The 23,083-nt window shown below is 45.2% G+C and overlaps 1 protein-coding gene across 1 annotated transcript in view; it reads left to right on the forward strand.

Annotated features, from left to right (window-relative positions):
• Window positions 1-23,083, forward strand: part of HSD17B4 (hydroxysteroid 17-beta dehydrogenase 4) — a 269,906-nt gene that overhangs the window by 222,846 nt on the left and 23,977 nt on the right. Inside the window, exons 21-22 of the mRNA XM_066603105.1 lie at window positions 667-756; window positions 5,091-5,229. Coding sequence (XP_066459202.1) covers window positions 667-756; window positions 5,091-5,229 — 229 coding nt within the window. The remainder of the gene's footprint in view (window positions 1-666; window positions 757-5,090; window positions 5,230-23,083) is intronic.

Consider the following 23,083-nt stretch of genomic DNA (forward strand, 5'->3'; position numbering starts at 1 on the left):
ATAAACGGGCTGGACTAGATGGATATTGTCTTCATTCGGCCATACAAACTATGTTACTATGCACCCATAGAGAAAAATGAAGCCCTATTGCGCGTAATACATGGTAAAATAGAACATGCTACGTTCTTCTTTACTCACATATTATACGCAATGAAAAAATGCTGGTGTGAGTGTAACAGCGAAAATCTATGTATTTGAACTCCCACAATGTACCGCGTATTATACGTGCAATACAAATATGCTCCTATGAGCCTGGCCTTAAGGAGAATCCTATGTAATATGAGCAATTGAATTATGATTGCATACATACAGCATAGTTGTAGTTTACCAGATTGATGTCAGAGAACATGTTTTTTGTCAACCTGTACGGTACAGAACATAATTTTGCACTAATTTGTTCAATGTGTACAGGCGCATATTGAGAGAGCAAATCATTAAAAATGTCTAAAAGACATTTGACCTTTTATCCCTCTGAATAATGTCAATGTTCTCTTGCTAAGGATAAGACATATTGATCTCTGGGTGAATTGGAAGAGACATGTCATGAAATGTCAGAGGGGATGGCTTCAACTAAGATAAAGGGACTCCAAATGTTCTTTTTTCTTACTTGAGACTTCTGGAGAAATGCTATAGCTTAAAAAGTAACATTGTTTACTTCTCTTTCAGGTCATAGAGACTGGAGAAATTGCCATTGCCGGTGCTTACGTTGACCTTGCATCATCTGTTAATAGTCTGGAGTCCAAAGCTGCAGTCCAGGTAGGGAAACGCATTAACAGTCATAACTTGTGAGCCAGAAATCCATGCCTGTAACAAATGCATGTGGATGAAATGCACACGATGCAGCGAAGATACATATTAGGATGTTTGCTTTGGAGATCCAATTAATAAGGAGATTCTGGCATTTTTCCCCCCTGTAGTTCTTGATCTCCAGTAGATTGCATTGTCCTTTCTATTCCGTTAATACTCACAGTAGACGTAGATGCAGGTGGAAAAAAGTGCAATTTACTTCTACCTTGCCATATTGATTTTTTATTATGTTTACAGGGAAAACAGCACATCAATACAGTTGTCAGTGGTGTTGCTTTACTCTCCGTAACACAATTCATTTAAAAAGAAAAATAGACATGTCCGTTAGAAGTCCCCATTGATTCTTTTTATGTTCCATTTTCCCTGCTTTTAAGTTGCCTTTTCAAAGTAATGTTGCGAGATATATGGCTAAAATTGTAATAAATCCATTGGAACTTTGTGATGATTAACACACGGGAACATGAATGCTAACTTGGTCACTCCAGGAATAAAATAATGCTGATGTCTCTCTCATGCTCAGGAAACACTTTCTTTCCTACTATGCAGCATTTAGTTGAAGAGCATTGATGTATGTCTTTCTTCTACTTTATAAATATTGTGTTTCCCCGAAAAGAAGACCCTGTCTTATAATAATTTTTGCCCAAAAAGAGGCGCTTGGTCTTATTTTGGGGGGAATGTTTTATTATTCTTACCTAGCAAGCTCGGCCTATGTTTCTCCCGCTGCTCCCCGGAGTCCGACATGCCGAGCTACTGCATTGATTGGCTAATTCACAAATCCCGCCTCCACAACAAGATGGCTGTGATTGTATTTTTCAACTGCTGCTCAGCCAATCAATGCAGCGCTCGATAAACCAATCACAGCCATTGCATTGGTTCATCGAGGACTGCATTGATTGGTTCACGAGCGCTGCTCAGACAATCATATGAATCTCCTAACCAGGAAGGGATCTGTGGGCGAATGAGGAATGCATGACGCACGGCAGAGCTCCGGACAGCAGCAGGAGGGACTTGGACCAAGCCTGCTAGGTAAGCATTCCTTTTTTTTAAATGTAATGCAGCTAGGGATTATTTTTGGGGTAGGGCTTATTTTTGGGGAAACGGGGTAGTTCCTAATAAAGCAAGATATTAAGAGAGGATTATTAATGAATATAAATAGCACGGCATACAATCCTGTTTATAAACTAAGCATACTTTTCAGTATAGCTGTTTACAGTCAGCGAGATGGAATACACTACCGTTTTAAGCTTTTGAAAGTGGCAAAATCAACTATCGAATTAACTTGATAAATAGCATTTAGAGTCATAATACTAATGTGGAGCTTAAAGGGGTTTTTCCGGGATTTATTTTTCATTGATGATTTATCCTTATGATCAATGGCAAAAAATTATTAGGGTTCATCACCCGGCGTACTTGCCAATCAGCTCTTCACCGGGGCCACTGCACACCAAAACTAGAACATCTCCACAAAGTAGGCACTGGCCAAGAATATGTGGCAAGAAACAAAGCAGACTACGTGCATTGGTCAGATTTGTCTCTTAATTCTGTCAATACTTTTAATGTGGGACTGTGTTTCAGTCTATATGATCAATAATGTAAACTACTAGATTATGAAATAATGGTGTGAGAGTGAAAAATGGATCTTGGAAGTTTCTCGCTCCTGGCAAGAATTCCTAGAAGTTGATGATGAGCACCTGTCTGGATGTTTTACTATATGCTGGACTCACGGGATCTATCTTTAGTTATAAAATGTACAATTGGCAGAAACTCTCAGGCGTAGATAAACACACCCGGCCTTGTCTCTTATGGTCCCCTGAATACATAGTTATTTCTTGATAAGTAAGTACTCCAAGGACATGGCGTAAAGCCCAGAGAAACAGATGTACTTATCTAATATTTTGACAGATTTATGTGGATAATGTGGGTCCACCATGATTGTATTGGGAACCATAGGTGATGTTGTTTGTGTCATCTCTGATTAATTCTGATATGGTACTCCTGATCTTTTCAAATGCTAATTAGAACCCACAGATGTGAATTACATAGTATGTAACTAATTAAGAAAATTCCTGTGTTCTGTAAACCTCACATTCTGTGTGCAAGCGCAGTACGGTGAAGCTGAGAACGATGGCTATAAGTATGATGCTTTTATCGTAATAAAGCCGAGTGCTGTGGGCCTGACCAAGTCTGTTATGTGTGAGATTATTAGCATCTTTCCATACAACTCTTCACTGTATGTAAGATGATTCCAGAAGAATGACCAAGTCTTAGTTGGTAAAAATGCATCTACTTTGACCATGTGTAGCTATGCAAACCTGGATTTTTAGTGGGTTTTGCTTGGTCTTAAATCCCCTCCTCTGAAGTAAGTTCACAGTTTTGCTTCCTAGATTAATCTTCGTCTTGAGTTTCACATGCACCTAGATTGCTGGGTCAGATTTTTTGGGGTTTCCTTGCCACATGTTCATATAACCAAGGCATTCCACATTCTCAAATAATCCCTTTGATGCTCTCCTTTTGGATGTCCTGTGGGACAGGCGCTTGTTGGCTATTACGCTGGTCACTTTTCAAGGCTAACTGCGACTGGAGATGTGACATTTTGTCCTTTTGGACAAGCTGATCACACCAGACGAGTCCATTATTTTACTTTACCAATCCAGTGTTTACCGTTGTTCTCCCATTCCAGAGCACGGTCCTTTATGTAACAGCATCCTGTAATGGTACTTAAGACTAATGCTGGGTTAAGGCCCATTTAGACACAAGGATTAACGCTCAAAAGATGTCTTTTGAGTGAAAATCGTTGTGTCATTTACATCGCAAGATAATCGCTCAAACGTTGAGCGATCACCTTGCGCTCCGGAGGATGCAGAGAGCAAGCAGGGAGCTGCTTGTTCTCTGCATCCAGCTGTTCCCCGCTGGGAGGGCCTGGCTGTCAAACGGCTAAGCGCTTGGAGCGGAGGATGCAGAAGACAAGCGGGGTGTCCCCGCTTGTCTTCTGCATCCAGCTGTTTCCTGCTTGGAGCGCCCGGCTGTTAGACAGCCAAACGCTCGGCTGTATAAGCCAAGCGCTCGGCTGTTTAAGACAAGCAGGGTGGCCCCACTTGTCTTCTGCATCCAGCTGTTTTCTGCACAGAGCGCCTGGCTGTTATACAGCCGACCGCTCCGTGCAGGGTATAGAGAACGCAGCTGGAGAGCTGCATTCTTCATACCCTGCCTGTCATCAGGGAGCAGGATACAGCTGAAACAATAGCATCAGCTGTATCTTGCTGGGAATCCCCAATAAGACTTATCGTTGTCTTTCAGCATGCTGAAAGACCAGGATGAGCGACGGCTTAACGAAAACTGCACGTTGTTAGCTCTAATGCAGAGCATTTAGACAGGCAGATCACTGCTGACCATCGCTGGCTTCTCACTCAGCGCTTCACATTCTATGTGGAGAGGCAAACCGGGAAGCATTTACTCGCAGAAAGAAGTCAGCAGCCCAGCGATGGTTTTTATGCTGGTTGAAAGTGAGCGATAACGAAAAGTTAAGAAACATTAAACTATGTTTTTGCATTCAGACTTAACAATTATCGCACATTTTCATTCGTTTGATCAAGTTCTGCACGATGATTGTCCCGTGTAAATGGCCTTTTAGTCCCATTCACTTCAGTGGGACTTAGCCAGCAATACCATTCTGGGTTGCTGCACAACATGTGGGGCTGATTATATGTTTCCTGCTTGCAGTGGCTCCAGCAAATAGCTGATCAGTGGGAGTGCTAGGTATTGGACCCCTGCTGATCTTTTAACGATGTCCTAGCTTATCTAGTCCAATAAGGTGTGTTTATTGGACAGCGATTCCTTTTAGCTTAGTCAGTTCCTTAGTATTTCATCAGCTTTATAGCTAATCTCTGTTTAGAATGCTCCTGTCTCATCCTTTTCTGTCGTAAGCTCTTAAACGTGTTACATGTATTTTTTATATTGGACAGAGATACTTACAATTCCTGTGTAATCCATCCCCATTATGTCATTTAATCTTGTTTGCCTTAAGCAATAAATCCATTGCTCCAATAGCATCTGCAGCCAGACCGTATGCTACAACATGGAATGAATTCTAGAATTCTGGACTGTGATATACCAAGTAATAGAATTACTAGGCATGACAGTCCTTTTCATGGTATATGTCAGTGATTTAAGAACCGTGGAATTCTAAGGAGAAAATCATTATGCCTTGCCATTTGCAGCGCCCCAAAAATAGCGCTAAGAACAATTAACATCTACTAATCTATTTTTATACATGTGCTGTTTAGGATGTAGAACTACAGAGTAACTTGGTCTTCGAAGAAATCAGCCGTCGTATCAAGGATGTTGGAGGTGAACTGGTTAAAAAAGTAAACGCGGTCTTTCAGTGGGACATCACCAAGAATGGAAAAACTGCTGCACAATGGAGTGAGTTACATTTCGGTTCAGTAGAATCCATTTATTACATAAAAAACCTGCCGTTTATTTGAATTTATATGGTTTATTTTGTGTCCAATATTCTTTTGATATCTTTTTGAAGATTATAGAGACCTGGGATTGATTTGGTTGCTCTCTGTCCCAGTAACAAGATTGTTCTTTGACTCTACCAGATTTTTCATAGAACTGTCAAAAGTAAAAGCAACACAGGATAATTGTCTTATTTTTCTTCTTAGAAGGATACAGTTTAATTTTTACTGCATGAAAGTTGCACTTTAACCGCTAGATTGTAAGGGAGCCGCTCATCTCGGCGAAACTTTCCAGATATAAAAAGTAGAGCCGTTAGTTGAAATAAAATGGAATCTCTGCATCAATTCAACAGTTGTTACTAGGAGAAAATAGTTAGAAGCGGAAAGAATATGTACACTTTTGAACATCTTCTTTTGAGACCCTAAGACCTCATGTCCACGGTAAAACGAAGATTTAAAATCCACAGCGTTTTTCCCGCACGCGGATCCGCGCCCCATAGGGATGCATTGGACACCCGCAGGTAGTTCAATACCTGCGGATGTCATTTTCCCCTTGAGGCGCGGATTGCGTGTGCGGGGGAAAAAAAAACACGGCATGCTCCATTTTAGTGCGGGTCTCCCGCGGGGACGGCTCCCGCAGGCTTCTATTGAAGCCTATGGAAGCCGTCCGGATCCACGGTACACCCGTGCCTGAATTACTGCTCTCCGCGCGTGGGAGGGCAGGAGTTTTTTTTAAAAACTGGAGTGCCCGGCGCATGCGCACGGCACGCTGCCGGCGTGCCGAGCACATCCGCCAGGTCGAAGAAAGAAGATCAGGCCGCGACGGAGGGCGTGCTGCCGGTGTGCCGAGCACATCTGCCGGGCTGAAGAAAGAAGATCCGGCCGCGACGGAGGGCAGTTCCGCAGCGTCTGGACAGGTGAGTAAATTCTTTTTAGCTTCATGTCCCCAGGAAAGGAGAGACCCGCTGCAGGATTCTCCATGAAGAATCCGCGGCAGGCCTGATTTTCCCCGTGGACATGAGACCTAAGGGTAACTTTACACAGCATGACTGTGAGGCGCATAAGCGCCCGACGGCCATTCCATGGGCTGCAGCCTGACCTTCACTCCTGTGCTTTAGCCATAGTCATTCAAGTGAATGGAGATGGAGCGGCCAGGGATAGTTCCTACCACCTACATCCATTTGCAGTAAACAGAAGTCGCTTAAAGGGGTTGTCTCGCGGCAGCAAGTGGGGTTATACACTTCTGTATGGCCATATTAATGCACTTTGTAATATACATCGTGCATTAAATATGAGCCATACAGAAGTTATTCACTTACCTGCTCCGTTGCTAGCGTCCCCGTTGCCATGGTTCCGTCTAACTTCGGTGTCTTCTTGCTTTTTTAGACGCGCTTGCGCAGATGCATCTTCTCCCTTCGGCTGGTCTTGGAAGCATCGGCGTTTTGGCTCCGCCCCCTTTTCGCGTCATCGCGTAGCTCCGCCCCCGTCATGTGCCGATTCCAGCCAATCAGGAGGCTGGAACCGGCACACGTCATGGGGCGGAGCTACGCGATTACGCGTACAAGGGGGCGGAGCCAAAACGCCGATGCTTCCAAGACCAGCCGAAGGGAGAAGATGCATCTGCGCAAGCGCGTCTAAAAAAGCAAGAAGACACCGAAGTTAGACGGAACCATGGCAACGGGGACGCTAGCAACGGAGCAGGTAAGTGAATAACTTCTGTATGGCTCATATTTAATGCACGATGTATATTACAAAGTGCATTAATATGGCCATACAGAAGTGTATAACCCCACTTGGTTTCGCGAGACAACCCCTTTAAACATTGAGTGTACACAGACCCATATTAGTTTCGTTTTTAGTTCTGCTAAAAAACCAAGTGACTCTGACAGGTGAACGATCTCTCACAAGAAGTGCCCTGTTGGCGGCCGCTTATACACGCGATGATTATCGCCCAGGTTTGCTGTTTCCAGCGAAGATTCTGGCAATAATCGCCCCGTGTTAAGGTACTGTAAGTAGGTTGAAAGTACAATGCTTGTTAATTTCATAATATAACTTTAGAGAGATCTGAGCTCTGTTTTTCTGATGTAATGCTTCTGATACAGATTAAGGCCTTAGTCAGACGGGCGTAAATACGCGCGTAAAAAAAAAACGCGTGACCATGTCCATTGCCACCAATATGTTCTATCTTTTGTAGGTGCGTTTTTACGCGCGTAAATATGCCCGTGGGTTTTTATGCGCGTATATATGCGCGTATTTACGCCCGTGTGACTAAGGCCTTAAAAGGGTTTTCCAGGAAAATACTATTAAAATATTCTCATGATAGGTCATCAGAAGTTGATTGGCTGGGGTCTGCCGCTCAGGACCCCAACTTGTTTAAGCGCCCACTGTCAATGCCGCAATACACGGGTACAGAGCAAAAGCTGCTGTTCAACCCCTACGGAGTGGCTGGTGCTTGGAACCGCAGGCACAGCTTCCATTGATTTTAATGAGATCTGTGTCATCCACTACACAGGGGTCAGATCAGCAGGTTACATACTGTACTTCCACAAATGGCGACGCTGACAGCTGAGTGACAGACCACAGCTAATCAGCTATTGATTACTTATTGTGAGGATTGATCATCAATAGTATTTCCTTGTAAAGCCCCTACCTTATCAACAGGATAGAGGATAAGGATCTGATGGGACCTTTTGTGTTCAGAAGAACTGGGCTCCCAAAGGACTTTGAATGAATGATAGACCAGTGGCCACACCGATACACCACCACTCCATTCATGCCAGTGGTACTGCCAGAAATAGCCAAGCGCAAATGATAAAATTCTGTCTGCCTGTAGTATCCACTAGGAGGAGCTTTAGAGGCTATTGCATACTGTTTTATACACTAAACTGAATACTAAAACCATATGAAGTAAGTTCCTACACTCCCCCTAGTGGTGGCTGCAGGCAAACAAAATTGTGCTTTTTAACTCTATATAGATTATTTTATTAAATTTAACCAACTTTGAATTTTAGGTTTGAAAGCACATAATGACATGATTATGCAACCGTTAGTCTGCAATGATTAGTCACGGGGAAAAAGTAGCCAAAGTGGAAGCATGAGCATGAATCAACCATAGAGTTGATAAACTACTGATAGGCAGTTTTAGTAGTCTTATGTTACTTGAAATCACCCACGGTAACTTGGGCCATAGGCGCTTTCATATAAGTGCAGCTCAGCCCTGTGAAACCCCTGTGCGTACTTTTTAGTGATACTTCATTGATCAGACTGTGCTTGCTGTTAGCCTTGCATAATAATATCAGCCTTCCTATTCGCAGTGTGCAGATTATGCTTTGCATACTTCAATTGGCACGTCAGTACATCAAGTTCAAATATTTAGATCTGACTGCTTCATTGAGTATTTATCGTCCGCCATAACAATAAAGGCGAATGAAGAACATTTGGTACCTTTCATATATGTTCTCAATTATACTCTCCCTTTGTCGATCTCACTTTTCAACAACTTGATATTTTTTCTTTGTGACAACAGAAATATTGTTGTTTTTAATCTGCTAATGTTGATAGGTTTAGGCTGCTGTTCTGCAGCTTTTCTCCAGGCTTACTTTTTGGATTAAAATCCAAGTAAAATTCTAAGCCTCTGAGGCTTTCTCTGTAAGTGTTTATCGTCATCCTTTGGGTCTAGCTGCTGGGCTTGTTCCATTATTAAATTTGTTACTCAGCTGTGTTTCCTTGTCTTTTAATCTATGACTTGTCATCTTGCCCCTTGCTCTGTGTGGATGTTCGAGACACAGCTACTGACAGCTCTAGAAACTGTACAGACCCTTCAGCTCTTTGCTGTCATGGCTGATGAGTCCTGCTTTGGCACACTCGGTGAATGTCCTTGAGCTTGGTGTTGGAGAAGAATGCAAGGAAAAGGAAGGAAGTGTTGTCGAGAGATGGTGCACGGTCATTAATTTATTATTTTTGTTTGTCTTTTTTATTTCAACATATTGCGCTAAGAAATCGCCCATGCTTCCTTTGAAATTGCAGTATCCGTAAATATTACTCAAAAGTCATACAAAAATAGTAGCAACTGTAAATTTGAAACCACATTGCATTTCTTAGCTTGTACTGATTCTATGTTACAACGTGTATTATTGCCGAGAACATTCTCAGTTTGGCTGGTTTTCATTGGAAACCATCAATAAGTTTGGTTGCTCCTCATAAGGCACTGTAACTACTAGTTTCTCTTATATTGGATGTCTCTGCAGTGCCAACAGTAAAGTTATAGTAATAATATTTATATAGTGCCAACATATTCTGCACCACTGTACACATCAGAGGGTACATAAACAGACAAAGTAACACATTATATCTAATATAAAAAGTCTACAGGCTTTTACTTGCATCACACTTTGACCCCTTCATTGACCTTTGGTGGATGATTTTGGGGTCATTAGATCTGTTACATCCTCGCCACCGCCATAAAATCATAAAATTTGAATTAGATACATGGAGTGACCTATAAGGCCAGGTCAAAGTTCCTATGTTAAGTGTAGCAGCGGAGAGAAAGAGAGAGAGAGATGTCTGCTATATGCAGCTATAGACACTCTGCTCTGCTACATGCAGGTAAATACACTCTGCTCTGCTACATGCAGGTAAATACACTCTGCTCTGCTACATGCAGGTAAATACACGCGGCTCTGCTACACGCAGGTATATAGTGGTCCACAGCTAATTGTATTCTTTCTGTGTAGCAGAAACATTCAATCTGTAGAGTATACTAGAGATCTAAAATATTACTGTAGGATACACCGAACATACTGGGGGCTCCACAGTAACATATATAGTAAGTGGTATAATATACACTAATTGACTGTTGCCATGTCCCCAAAATGTGGAAGACCAACAGTTTAAGCCGAATCTTCGACTCTACAGTGCTTAAAACATTTTCACCCATTTTTCCAAACATGTTATCTTCGCATAGCGAACATCGCATCAATAGTAATATTAAACAGTTTGAAAATCAGAAGTGAGGACCCGGCTTACAAGCGTTTACAATCTGTGAGATAATAGGGCTGACACAGGAGGTAAAACTGCTTGCTCTGTACAATTGTTCCAGCCATCTTTATATGGGATAAGCTACATGAACCAGGTACCACCCAGTATTTGTGGATTCATGTCATGAAGTGTGGCGTATACAGTGAGATGAAGGAAATGGGTTCTGAGGGACAATATGGAAGGGGGTAAATGGAGTTTAGTTAGATTATGGGATGTGATAGATCTCCTTTAAAGAGATGTATTTTTAAAGCACGCTTAAAACTGTGGTGGTTAGTGATTAACTTGGTTGTATGGAGTAGCGCATCCAGAGAACTGCAGCTCAGGAAAAATCTTCAAGATCGGAGATACTTTGATTATGGATCGACTTAGTCTCAGATCAGTAGCAGAAAGGAGAGTACTATAGGGTGGTAGACGGGTGAGGGAAGAAATATATGATGGCGCTACTGTGGAGAGCTTTATGGATGAGTAGGATGCATTGATCAAAGGCAACAAGAAGAGTGCCTACTGTTTCCACACTAGGAAATAGGAGAATTTTGTAGGTGCTTTTGATGCGCAGATGACATAGATATGTAAGACATTGAGTGTAGGGAGTAAAGCAATGTTCGGAGGCAAATTTACAAGATTGTGAATGTTCTGCCAAGATCTAAATATCAGGTTTTGGTAGGTTTATAGATAGCGGAAACTCAAGTAGTTCTGTTTTTGAATGATTCGATTTCAGATGGAGGACATAGGGTTGGAGACAGCAGACAGACAGCACTGATGTTTTGCAATACTGATGGAGTGATGTCTCTAGAAGAGTTGTACTAATATAATTGAGCATCATCAGTATAGAGTTAGTACTGAAAGCTAAGTCTGCTGGTAGTTTGTCTAGTAGGAGCAGCCACCAGAAAAAGCTTTGTGCAAACATTGATGCAGCAAAGGATATTTGCGCTATAAAGCCCTTAGTACATATCCGGTGCCATGCACAGTTGAGCCTCCCGGCCTCCTTTAATATGAAGAGTGGGGAATGTGTTGCCTTTGATCTATTTAATAGAGTTCCGTGTTGTAGTTTCTCAGTGCTAAGCAGCAAACTGATCTTGATTTGATTTTATAAAAGCTTTGTTCATGTAACCTTGAGAAGAGTCACATGTATGCATGACCTTGTCTGAAGACAGTCTTTCATTCTTACCAGTGTATGTTAAGGACAATATACATTACTTCCCTGCAGATAAAACGGCATGTCTATTTTGTAGCTGGGCTGGGATGTGGATTTGGGTATCCATTTTCAATACTACATTGCACAGATAAGCCCTCTCTATACTTCACTTGTGGTGAGAAAACTCTAATAATGATCCTTGCATTCTCTAAATGTGAGCTTACCATCAAACTTTACTTGTATTAGCTGTGCATGGTGCGTTTAGTGTGGGAGATGAAGGACTAGCACTTACAATATTCTTGTGTTGCCAAGCAACATGACGTAGATAACCCTTGCTAGAAGAGTCGAGGTAAAATAACTAGTATCAAGTTATGATTCAGAGGTGATGTTTTGCTGCTATGAGTAATACTGAAGTGGTCAGAACACATAAGTCCTTTTGTTTGCTCTCCGAGGTTCTCATATGAGATGCAGGAGTAGGACATGTACATTTTAAGTATAAAAATCTTTGTTTTTAAACCATATTCTATGAAGGTTGTTTAATAAGGGGCCAAACAGTAGCACAAAAACTAAGTGATCCCTTTAGAATTAAATTAATTCTTCCATTGATTAGAATTAAAATGTGTTCTGGTCTATATCGACGGGCCTTTTTACATGGGATGATAAGCGTCCAGAATCTCGCTGAATCATGGGACTTTGATGATCGTTTGGTGTAAATACTTGCAGCGACTGAATGAAGAACGATAATTTGTTTGCTTATCATTCATTGTTCAGTTTATGCTGGCTTAAGAACCGAATGGTGATCAGCCTGTAGAAACGGGCAGTTCTTCAAACTACTAATGACCAATTGTCTGTGTGTGTGTGTGTGTGTGTGTGTGTGTGCTTCTCATGCTCCGCCCCTGGTAATGTCATCACTCCGCCCCCTGGTGACGCCATCAAAGGTCCTACAACATATATAAAACACGGAGTCTGACCGACAGAAGAACACCACAGTTAGGGCTTTTGGAAAGGGAGGGCAAAAATAAGACACTGAGAATACAACTAATCTATTATTATCTCAGAAGACACAATTCAGCAGTCCTGACAGAAGACAACAACTTACCTCCGCCACAGAGATCCAGTGGGCTAAGGGACCTGTGGTGATGTCACTGCTGTGGGAGGATCCAAGTTGTGTGTGTGGAGAGTAGTAGAGCTGTGTGTGTGCATGTACTATGTAGCAGAGCTGTGTGGCACATGGCGCCAACAGAAACACTGCTACTATAATTTCCTACACAACTCAGCAGTCCTGACAGAACACATTGACCTAGCTCCACCACCACAGAGATCCAGTGGGCTGAAGGACCTGTGGTGATGTCACTGCTGTGGGAGGATCCAGGCTGTGTGTGTGGAGTGTAGTAGAGCTGTGTGTGTGCATGTACTATGTAGCAGAGCTGTGTGGTGCACTGCGCCACCAGAAACACTGGTACTATAATTTCCTACAAAACTCAGCAGTCCTGACAGAACACATTGACTTACCACCACCACAGAGATCCAGTGGGCTGAAGGACCTGTGGTGATGTCACTGCTGTGGGAGGAGCCAAGCTGTGTTTGTCTTTTGTGGTAATCAAGCTGCTGTGTGTGTGATGTGCCACCAGAAACACTGGGACTATAATGTCCTAATAATTACTAGTAATCTACAAACGACTGCCTGTTTTGAGGTGAAAGCCTCTGGTCACCCGTCTCCATTCTCCGGCCCTCTCCACCTTCATTCATTGAGCGATGATGAGGAAAGCACAGCAGCCATCCCATGTAAAGTGGCCCTCAGTCACAATTATACATAAACACCATTTTAAACAAATACCACACATGTAGTTGTATCATTCATGTCGTGTTTTTTATTTTTTTATTTTTATATAGAGCACCTTGAGTAAACATCCATAGTGCAGGGAGAGAAGGTGAACCCTTGAAGTCTATAACCTCGTAATCCCCCTTAGCAGCAATCGCCTCTACCAAACATTTCCAGTAGCTACAAATAAGATTTGCAGTGCTCAGTAGGAGTCTTGGACTATTCCTCCATGCAGATACAGTAGGTTTGTTGGCATGAGTCATTGTGCAATGACATTATGTACACAGCCCTCTTGAGGGCATGTCACGGCATCTCCATAGGGTTGCGATCAGAAGTCTGACTTGACCGTTCCGAAACACAAATCTTTTTCATTAGTTGACTTATCACTTCTTGACACTGAAACTTGTGGAAACGTGATTTTCCACATGAGAATTCCATAGACTAATCTTCCCATTGATGGGGCAAACTTGTGTCCCGATCCGCGACAAACACTGCAGAAGAAAGCTGTGGATTTTGATGCATTTTTTTTTTTTAAGAATTCCACATTGAGTTCCGCTACCTCTCACTCTCTCGAACTAGAGAGCTCTCACTATCTGTTCTTGGAGTCCTGTCAGGATTTACTCCTTGTTTCCTCCTTCTATTCCAGATCATATAATCCTATAATACAGAGCTCGGCTTCTCTTCCTTATTCTTGGATAGGACAGTGTAAATCGCCTAACAGGTTTCGTTTGAAGAGTTAATGCAATTAATAGATTCAGTTTCCAATTGTGATCATTTTTTAAAGATATCACCACTGTGCTGATCAATTAGTGCTGTAGTTCTAGCTCTCACTATAAGAGCCTTCAGGGTTTTCTATAGTACAGAGTAGGAGTGGCCAGTGCATTGTGAGTATTTCTGTTGGTCTGTTCTAGTTTTGTCTCCATGTCAGCTCCTATTTACCCTCCACGCATGCTGCATCCACAGATTGCTGATTTTATAAAGCATATTGAATGTTTTTAACTTATTTTCATTTTGTGAAAGCTAAAATGCTGTACCATCTGGTTTTCTTACATATTTTGTCTGTTCTTGACGTTAAGCAATTTGCTAAATCACGGCTTTCTTGGTTAATTTTAGTTCTTACTATAAATGGAACACCTGCACCTTCAAATAATTGTCTAGATTCAAGGAAAGCAATCTGCAGCATGTCTGTCTTTAAATATATTGCATAAAATACTTTAAAGGAGATGTCCCGAGGCAGCAAGTGGGTCTATACACTTCTGTATGGCCATAATAATGCACTTTGTAATGTACATTGTGCATTAATTATGAGCCATACAGAAGTTATAAAAAGTTTTATACTTACCTGCTCCGTTGCTGGCGTCCTCGTCTCCATGGTGCCGACTAATTTTCGCCCTCCGATGGCCAAATTAGCCGCGCTTGCGCAGTCCGGGTCTTCAGCAGTCTTCTATGGAGCCGCTCGTGCCAGAGAGCGGCTCCGTGTAGCTCCGCCCCGTCACGTGCCGATTCCAGCCAATCAGGAGGCTGGAATCGGCAGTGGACCGCACAGAAGAGCTGCGGTCCACGAAGGCAGAGGATCCCGGCGGCCATCTTCAGCAGGTGAGTATGAAGACGCCGGACCGCCGGGATTCAGGTAAGCGCTGTGCTGTTTGTTTTTTTAACCCCTGCATCGGGGTTGTCTCGCGCCGAACGGGGGAGGGGGTTTAAAAAAAAAAAAACCCGTTTCGGCGCGGGACATCTCCTTTAAGTATAATGAGTACAACTGAACATCTGAAGACATGTCCTGGTAGCATTTATTTTAGAGCCACTTCTTCCTCTAGATTTCCAGTGGAAGAAAAAAAAAATCTCCCCTTTTTGCTCTCACTTGACAGTAAGGAACCCATGTACATGAAAATAAATGTCTCGTTATGAGTCACCGGGAACGCTATTGAACCAAATCCTACCCTGCGGTTGCAGTTGACCCACTTTAGACTTATCGTTGCTAGCTGCAGACCCCTTGATTACCTGCATGAAGTTGGGCAAGGACAGTAACTGTGCACATGATGATGGGGGTGGATTTAGGTCCACAGAAATGCTTCATTCGGCCTAAAAGATATCTTTCGGACGAGAATATCAGATGTTGGCCATATCCAATGGTCCCATGATAAGCTTGAAAGCAAGACTTCTATATACTTTTTTCATATAACTAAAGTTAAAAAAAATGCTAATAGCACTTCCCCTAGCTTCTGCAGAAGGCATCCTAGGTGTGAGTCTCTTTTTATTCTACAAACATGGTACATAAAACTCCCATATAAACCGCACTTGTACATAATTTTCAGCTAAACAAGAATTAAGACTATGTTCACATTAGCGTTGTGGACACTTTTTCCTGCTCCCTTAGCAGAAAAAATGTTACCGTCATAAGCTGGATGCATTTAGCCTGGGGATACTAACCGTACTAAATGGACACCACTGACTATAATGGGGTCTGTGATGGTTCAGCCATGCTGTCTGGCATGTTCGGCAATAAAATAGCACAGCATGCTACAAACTTTTATACAGGAATTTGGCAAGGAAATGGAGCCTCCAAGACTGATGTGAATAGAGTCCATTTGCTGTGTCGGTAATGGAGACTAAGAAAGCTACGCTCTGCCCTTATCTCCACATCACCTTCTCAGAGTACTTGGGAGGACACACTCTGGTAGGCTGCTTGACAGTTGCAGACATTTTTTGCAAGCTGATGAATAGGAATCTTCCTGCTGTTTTTTTCTGTTATTTCTAGTGTCCCTTTTAAACTGTTCTTTAGCAGCAATTGCCGTCCCTGTATTTTAACGACAAGCAAGAATATTAAAATGTATGTCTTGTCACTCGAGTAAAGCGAGGAAACACTGTTTGATATCGTATTTATTTCTCAATAAAGAATGACTCCATTGTGCAGAATTAAACAGTGCAACAATGGAAAGAAGGTATCATTTGGTTTCTTTTATTTTATTGTATGGCTTTTTTTCCCTCCGTTATCATTCACAAGAAAGGAAGGCATCCCTTGCTGTTCTAGCTCAATACTTGCCAATACCAAATTAATCCTGCAAAGAAATGTTATATACAGTACTCTCTAGACTCTGTGTTCACGCTTTCATACGTTTTCTCTCATTCTTTTATGAGACCACCTTTATGTATGTTATACATAGATCTCCAACTGGATGCACTCAATGTTTTTTCACCAGTGTCTAATCTTTTTTTAATGATTCTAAAGGGTAGGAGCCCTCTAGACAAATTGTCCCTTTGCTTGACTGACCACCCTCGCCTCAGTGAAAAAGGAATACGTAACAGCATTTTAGAACAAAAAGTTGAGGGAAATGCCACACTTTATTTACATGCAAATACATTGGAGAGCCCGATGACAATCGTGGCACTTGATACCTACGGACTGACTGGGCCTCTGCCTAATGCCTAGCTCAGAGACCAGTTAAACCTTGTCTGCCACCCGACACTTGTATGTATTGTCATACGCATAGCTGCAACACCAGGCTTGATACCCAGCTTAACGTTGGCCCCCTGCTGAAACCTGCCACCATTCCTAAATGGTCTCCTACAGACAGTAACTGTATGCTGCATCACCAGCTTAACATCGGCCCATACATGCTGCATCACCAGTGCATCCACTTGGCTAGATATCGGCCGAATACTGCATCTCCAGCTTGCCTGCTGACTTACCATTAGCCCCTGCTGGGAGACTTGCCTATAAAATTGCATGGCCACACCACCCCAGGTCAAAGCAGGGCTGCCCACCTAGAGATCTTCTTAAAAAGCCTAGTCCTGGAATAAGTGCATTGATTCTGCCTCACATTGAACCTTGCCAGTACCATGGAGAAATAGTTGGTCAAAAATATACACATGATAAAAGGCAAGGTTATATCTGGAAAAATGCAGGATTTCATTGGGTTGGGTGGATAAGGCTGACTGTCCACGGGCGAGTCATTGCGAGATCCGCGGCAATAAATCGCACGTGGTGCGTGCATGACGCGCTTTCCACAGGAGAACTATGGAAAGCGCAGCCTACTGCTCACGAGCGGAGAATCATAGCGATTTTCCCGGCGTCATCCTGACGGCAGACATGGAGGTTGCACCTTGACCTCGTAGGGACAGGAAGCAAGAGACTTTAAAAGGCTCCTCCCGTCTCCCATTCACCAGTGCTTCCTGTCCCTACAGGGACATGCAAGAGGAGCTCCCTCCAGGGAGCTGCAGGATGACAGCTGGGGGAACGGTCCACAGGGCTGTTTTCCCCCCTCACCCTTTTCCAAGCAGGCTGACTGTAGGGATTGACGGTCCACAGGGCTGCTTCCCTTCTCATCTCCCTTCGGGGTGTCAGCGCGGTCCGGGAGCACGGCGGGCCACAGGTCTGACCGCCCGGGGTTCACCACCGCAACGGTCGGAGCGGCGGACCAGAGGTCCTTGAGTCCCCTCCTTCCTCTTCCAGCTCGGAGCTGTTTTTCAGCCGGAGAGAGCGGCAGGCCACAGGCTCAGATGCCTCTCTCCTCCAGGCATGCCGGCGCGGCCGTGCGCGGCATCGGGGGCGGAGCCAGTGACGCGGTGACGTCAGACGCCGTCAGCTGACCCGGAACAGCGGGAGTTTTGAAAATGGAGACCCCCCGACAAGCTTCCACTGACAGCACACCTTCAGAGAAGGATTTATCTGTCTAATCTGGTTCTGTCTGCGTTCTGCATCATGACTACAAAGGAACCAGAGATGGAAGCCCTGCAAACTAAGTGTTACTTGTTGCAGGGATGTTATGCTCAGGGATTTAGCATTGTGTGGGGGGGGGGGTTTCCCTTATGTGCATGCATGTATATTCTGCAGGACAGGGAATCCACCCGGTCTAAACAGGACCTAAAGGAAAAACACAGGAAAGGCGCTCTGTGTCTTTGAAAAAAAAAACTGGACGGGGCGTATAAAAAAAGCCGCTATGCCCCGATTGTACCTCCAAGATCCTTACGGATGAACAGGCGCATTCAGGGAAGATATTAGATCTCTGGTTAGAGAGGAGGTCCGGGCATCGATTTCCAGTCTCCCCCCAGCTCAGCGGAAGGAAGGGCCGCTAAAAGGGCGAGCCACATACCACTAACGAGCTCAGAGTCTGAGCAATCCCTGGGCGACTTGTCAGATGGCGAACTCTTTGACCGTCCCCCTGACGCCAGGGATGAGAATAAAAAGTACTATTTCTCATCTGGGGACCTGGTTGACCTGATCACAGCAGTCGGGGATACAAGGAAGGTCGAGGATGTGGTCGAGCCAAGGTCTGTACAGGATGTCGTGTCCGGCGGGCTCAGACCAAGGAACCGCACAGTGTTCCGGTTAATGATACCCTGAAGAAAGTAATCACGTATGAGTGGGCTGCGCGGACAAACACCTCTATTTGTCCCGCGAATATAAAGAAAGACTCCGCTTTGCGGAGAAAGACGTGAGCATCTACGCGCGGTCCAGGAGCACGGCGGGCCACAGGTCTGACCGCCCGGGGTTCACCACTGCAGCGGTCGGAGCGGCGGACCAGAGGTCCTTGGGTCCCCTCCTTCCCCTGCCACAGCTCGGCGCAGTGGTTTCAGCTGGGGAGAGCGGCGGGCCATAGGCTCAGATGCCTCTCTCCTCCAAGCATGCCGGTGCGGCCTCGCGCGGCGTCGGGCACAGGTGGCCATAATGGCCAAAAAGACAGCCCTGCCATTCAAGGAGCCTGGCAAACAACGGCCTATACGCTGAAGTCCAATATCGCAGCGACTTCTGTGGCGAGGTCGATGTTCCTCTGATTGGGGGAACTCTACGACCAGAGTAAACAGAAGGCCCCTAGAATGCGTTACTGGAATGAATGCCTCTACTTAGATCAGCAACAGGCGGTCTGGCTGAAAACATGGAAAGCAGATATGGCTTCCAAAGGAAGGCCGTGTAACATCTCGGTTTCATGGCCAGCACATCTTTGGCGCGGACTTGGAGGAGATCCTAAAAAGAGCTACCGACAGGACCCACAGTTTCCCGGACCAAGCAAGAACGGGATTTCCCCACAAACCTCAGCCATCCTTCAAGCCATACCGAGGCAAAGGAAAGACGGGGTGCTGGTCTTACCCCAAAGGAGGCAGGAGTAAGACAAAAACAACCCCTTCCCCTGTAGGCAAGTACCAGGTGGGGGGCAGACTATTGAGCTTTCCCGGCCCCCACGCAATCTCCCACCTTGCAGGGTAGCTTTAGAAATGAAATTTCTAAGGTGCTACAGATGGGGGCGGTAGTCCAGGTCCCCGCAGTAGAACAGGGCTTGGGGTTCTACCCACCCCTATTTCTGATCAAAAAAACCGAACAGTTTCGTATGATCCTTAATCTGAAGGGCCTGAACAGGTTGATTACCTACAAAAGGTTTAAGATGGAAACCATCAGGTCTGCAGTAACTCTGATCAAAGAGGGGACTTTATGAGTACCATCGATCTAAAGGACGCGTACTACCACGTCCCAGTCCTGTCGGAACATCACAAGTACCTGCGGTTTGCCATCAGGATGGGCAGCCGTGTACACCATTTTCAATTCCAGTGCCTACCCCTCGGAATTTCAACGGCACCCAGGATATTCTCTAAAATAGTGGCAGAGATGGTGGCGCATCTCCAGGTGGCAGGCATAAACATTGTCCCATACCTGGACGATTTCCTGGTAATGGCATCCGCGCCGAAGATCCTCAAAGAGGATACCAGCCGAATCATCTCCCTATGTCAGAGACTGGGGTGGATAGTTAACTTCCCTAAATCTAGTCTTCTCCCCGAGACGCGAAAGACCTCCTGGGGGTACAGATAGACTCAGCGTCTCAGATCTTGTCTTTGCCTCCACCCAGGCAGGAAAACCTCAGGCTGGCAGCACAGCAATGCGGCCAGAAGAAACAAATAACGATTAGGGACGCAACGAGGCTCCTGGGCCTCATGACCTCCTGTGTCGGCATTATTCCTTGGGCCCAGGCTCACCCAAGGACGCTACAGAGAGCCACCCTGGGCAACTGGGACGGGGCAACAACCTCTCTGGACCGCAGAATGCCCGTGTCATCAGCGGTCACAAGGTCCCTCCGCTGGTGGTGGTCAACTGGCAACCTAGAGGCGGAGTCCCCATGGGTGACAGAGCCCTTCATCTCCGTAGTCACCAACGCAAGCCAGCCTGGCTGGGGAGCGCAAGTGGGACAGCGTTTGCTCCAGGGCAAATGGGGTCCGACATTGCGTGCCTAGACCTCACATTTCAGAGAGCTTAGGGCCATCTGGGAGCATGTTAAGATCTTCTCGGATAACGGGACCGCCGTTTCACTTATTCACCACCAGGGAGGCACCAGAAACTTTCACCTGCTGAAATTAACAGCCCGGATTTTCCGATGGGCCGAGTCTACGGTACAGTCCCTGACAGCGGTCCATCTCAAAGGATCCCAGATCCTGACAGCCGACTTTCTAAGTCAGAGGCCTAGACCCCGGGGAATGGTCTCTGAATCAAGAGGAATTTCGTCTCATTACAGAAACCTGGGGCTGTCCACAGGTGGACCTGTTTGCGAGCAGCAAAAATTCAGAATGTCCCGCCTATTCTTCCCTACATCCGAGGGACAAGTCCGAGGGGTTAGACGCCTTTTCCCATAGTTGGGATTTCAGTCTGGCGTACGCCTTCCCCATACCCCTGATCCCGAGAGTTCTTCAGAAGGTCCAGCAGAGCAACATCACGCTGATCCTGATCACCCAACACGGGGAAAAAAGGGCATGGTTTCCGGTGCTCCTAAAGCTCGCCATCTCGGAGCCAATCCGCCTTCCATCCAGGAAGGACCTTCTAGCGCAGGGCCCAGTTCTGCGCCCCAACCTAGAGAGACTGAACCTCGCAGTGTGGATATTGAGGAACAGACGCTAAGGCAAGGTCTGTCCTCCAGAGTTATCGCGACTCTACGCCAGTCCCGAAAACCTGTAACCTCAGCTACTTATAATAGGATCGGGGAAAAAATTATCCTCCTGGAGGGGGCTTCAGGTCTCCAATCCTGACACTTTGGTGGCGGAGATTTTGGACTTCCTCCAGATAAGAACCTGAGACCAGGAACCCTGGAAGTACAGGTAGCAGCGCTCACAGCCATTCTAGACCAACCTTGGGCAGATCATAGACTGATCCGCAGGTTCATGAAAGCAGCAGAAAGAATGTGGTCAGTTAGCCGTAGTACAGTCCCCCCCCCATGGGACCCGAACCCAGTTCTCCAAAGCCTCTGCACAGACCCCCTCAACCTATCGATCAGATTCCAATTAGGTTCCTCACGTTTAAAACTGTGTTCCTGGTAGCTATCACAGCAGCAAGGCACGGAAGCGAGCTCTAGGCCCTATCTTGTAAGATGTCTTACCTACTAAGTCAGGACGATAGGGTCATACAAAAAACAGACCCCCGGTTTTCTTCCAAAGGTAGCCTCAAAATTCCACAGACAGCAAGAAATTATTCTCCCATCCTTCTGTCAAAATCCCCAAAACGATAGGGAAAGAGACTACCATAGCCTGGATGCAAGGAAGGCCATTCTATGCTACCCAGAGCAGACATTATCCTTTTAGGAAGGCTGACTGTCTTTTGTTCAATTTCAGGGGCCAGGCAGAGGAAGAGCGGCTTCTAGGAGACCCATTAGCCACCGGATAAAATCCACCATCCAGCAGGCCTACTCGTCCTGCAACAGCGCTATCCCGGAAGGACTCAAGGCCCATTCTACCAGGGCAGTATCCTGCTCCTGGGCAGAGAGGGCTATGGCGACGCCGGACCAAATCTGTAAGGCAGCCGCATGGTCCAACCTGCACACATTCGCAAAACATTACAGGCCGATTGCGGACCTCTCCTCCGATCTCTCTCTTTCGGGAGAGAGGTCCTGCAGGCAGTGGTCCCTCCCTAAAGAGTTAATCTGGTATACTCCATGTCTGCCGTCAGGATGACGCCGGGAAAAGGGAGTGAATTTCTTACCGAAAATTCCTTTTTCCCGAGTCATCCTGACGGCACGTATTTCCCTCCCAAAAATTCACACGTTTATATAAACGTTTATGCGGGCACGAATCTGTAGCCCAGAGGCTCCTATGGTGGACATTTCCTTTTATGCGGAAAATTTGTGCATATTATCTTGTGTTATGTCCGGGTAAGTTACCCTCTTCTTGTTTATGTTCAAATGAAACTAACCATGTTATTTTTTTCGGAGCAAATAAATATCTTCCTTGGTTAACCACGACATGTCCATGTAAGTAATTTAGAAGACACTGGTGAATGGGAGACGGGAGGAGCCTTTTAAAGTCTCTTGCTTCCTGTCCCTACGAGGTCAAGGTGCAACCTCCATGTCTGCCGTCAGGATGACTCGGGAAAAAGGAATTTTCGGTAAGAAATTCACTCCCTTTTCTGCTCGTGTGGTTAAAATTGTGGCATGCCACGATTTGCCATGATTCTCCGCGGTGAGCCTATCAATATAGGCTCATCACAGAGACCTTCTAGTGCTCCTTCCCCGTGGCGGAATATCACAAGCGATATTCCGTCCTGGCCGTGGACAGGCGGCCTAAGGGAGCAGAGTCTAATTACTATTTTCCCTCCCCAAGTAGCCCCTTTTACCTACCACCTTTAGCCTCCCCCCTTTGCCTGTTGCCCCCCTTTTCCCCCATAGTCCTGAACAAAGAGCCATATAACTGATCACCTCAATAGCCAGTGTTTTGAGCGATCTTAGCTACAAAGTCCCTGAATGCTGCCACTAATAATATGGATACCCAGGGCCCAACCTAGCTCCTCACTTCTACGTCTCACTTCCATTCCAATGAGCCTCCAGGACACCTAACACTTCCCCCACCCCGATT

Source organism: Eleutherodactylus coqui, chromosome 5 (genome assembly GCF_035609145.1).
Source record: "Eleutherodactylus coqui strain aEleCoq1 chromosome 5, aEleCoq1.hap1, whole genome shotgun sequence".
NCBI classification, from domain to species: Eukaryota; Metazoa; Chordata; class Amphibia; order Anura; family Eleutherodactylidae; genus Eleutherodactylus; species Eleutherodactylus coqui.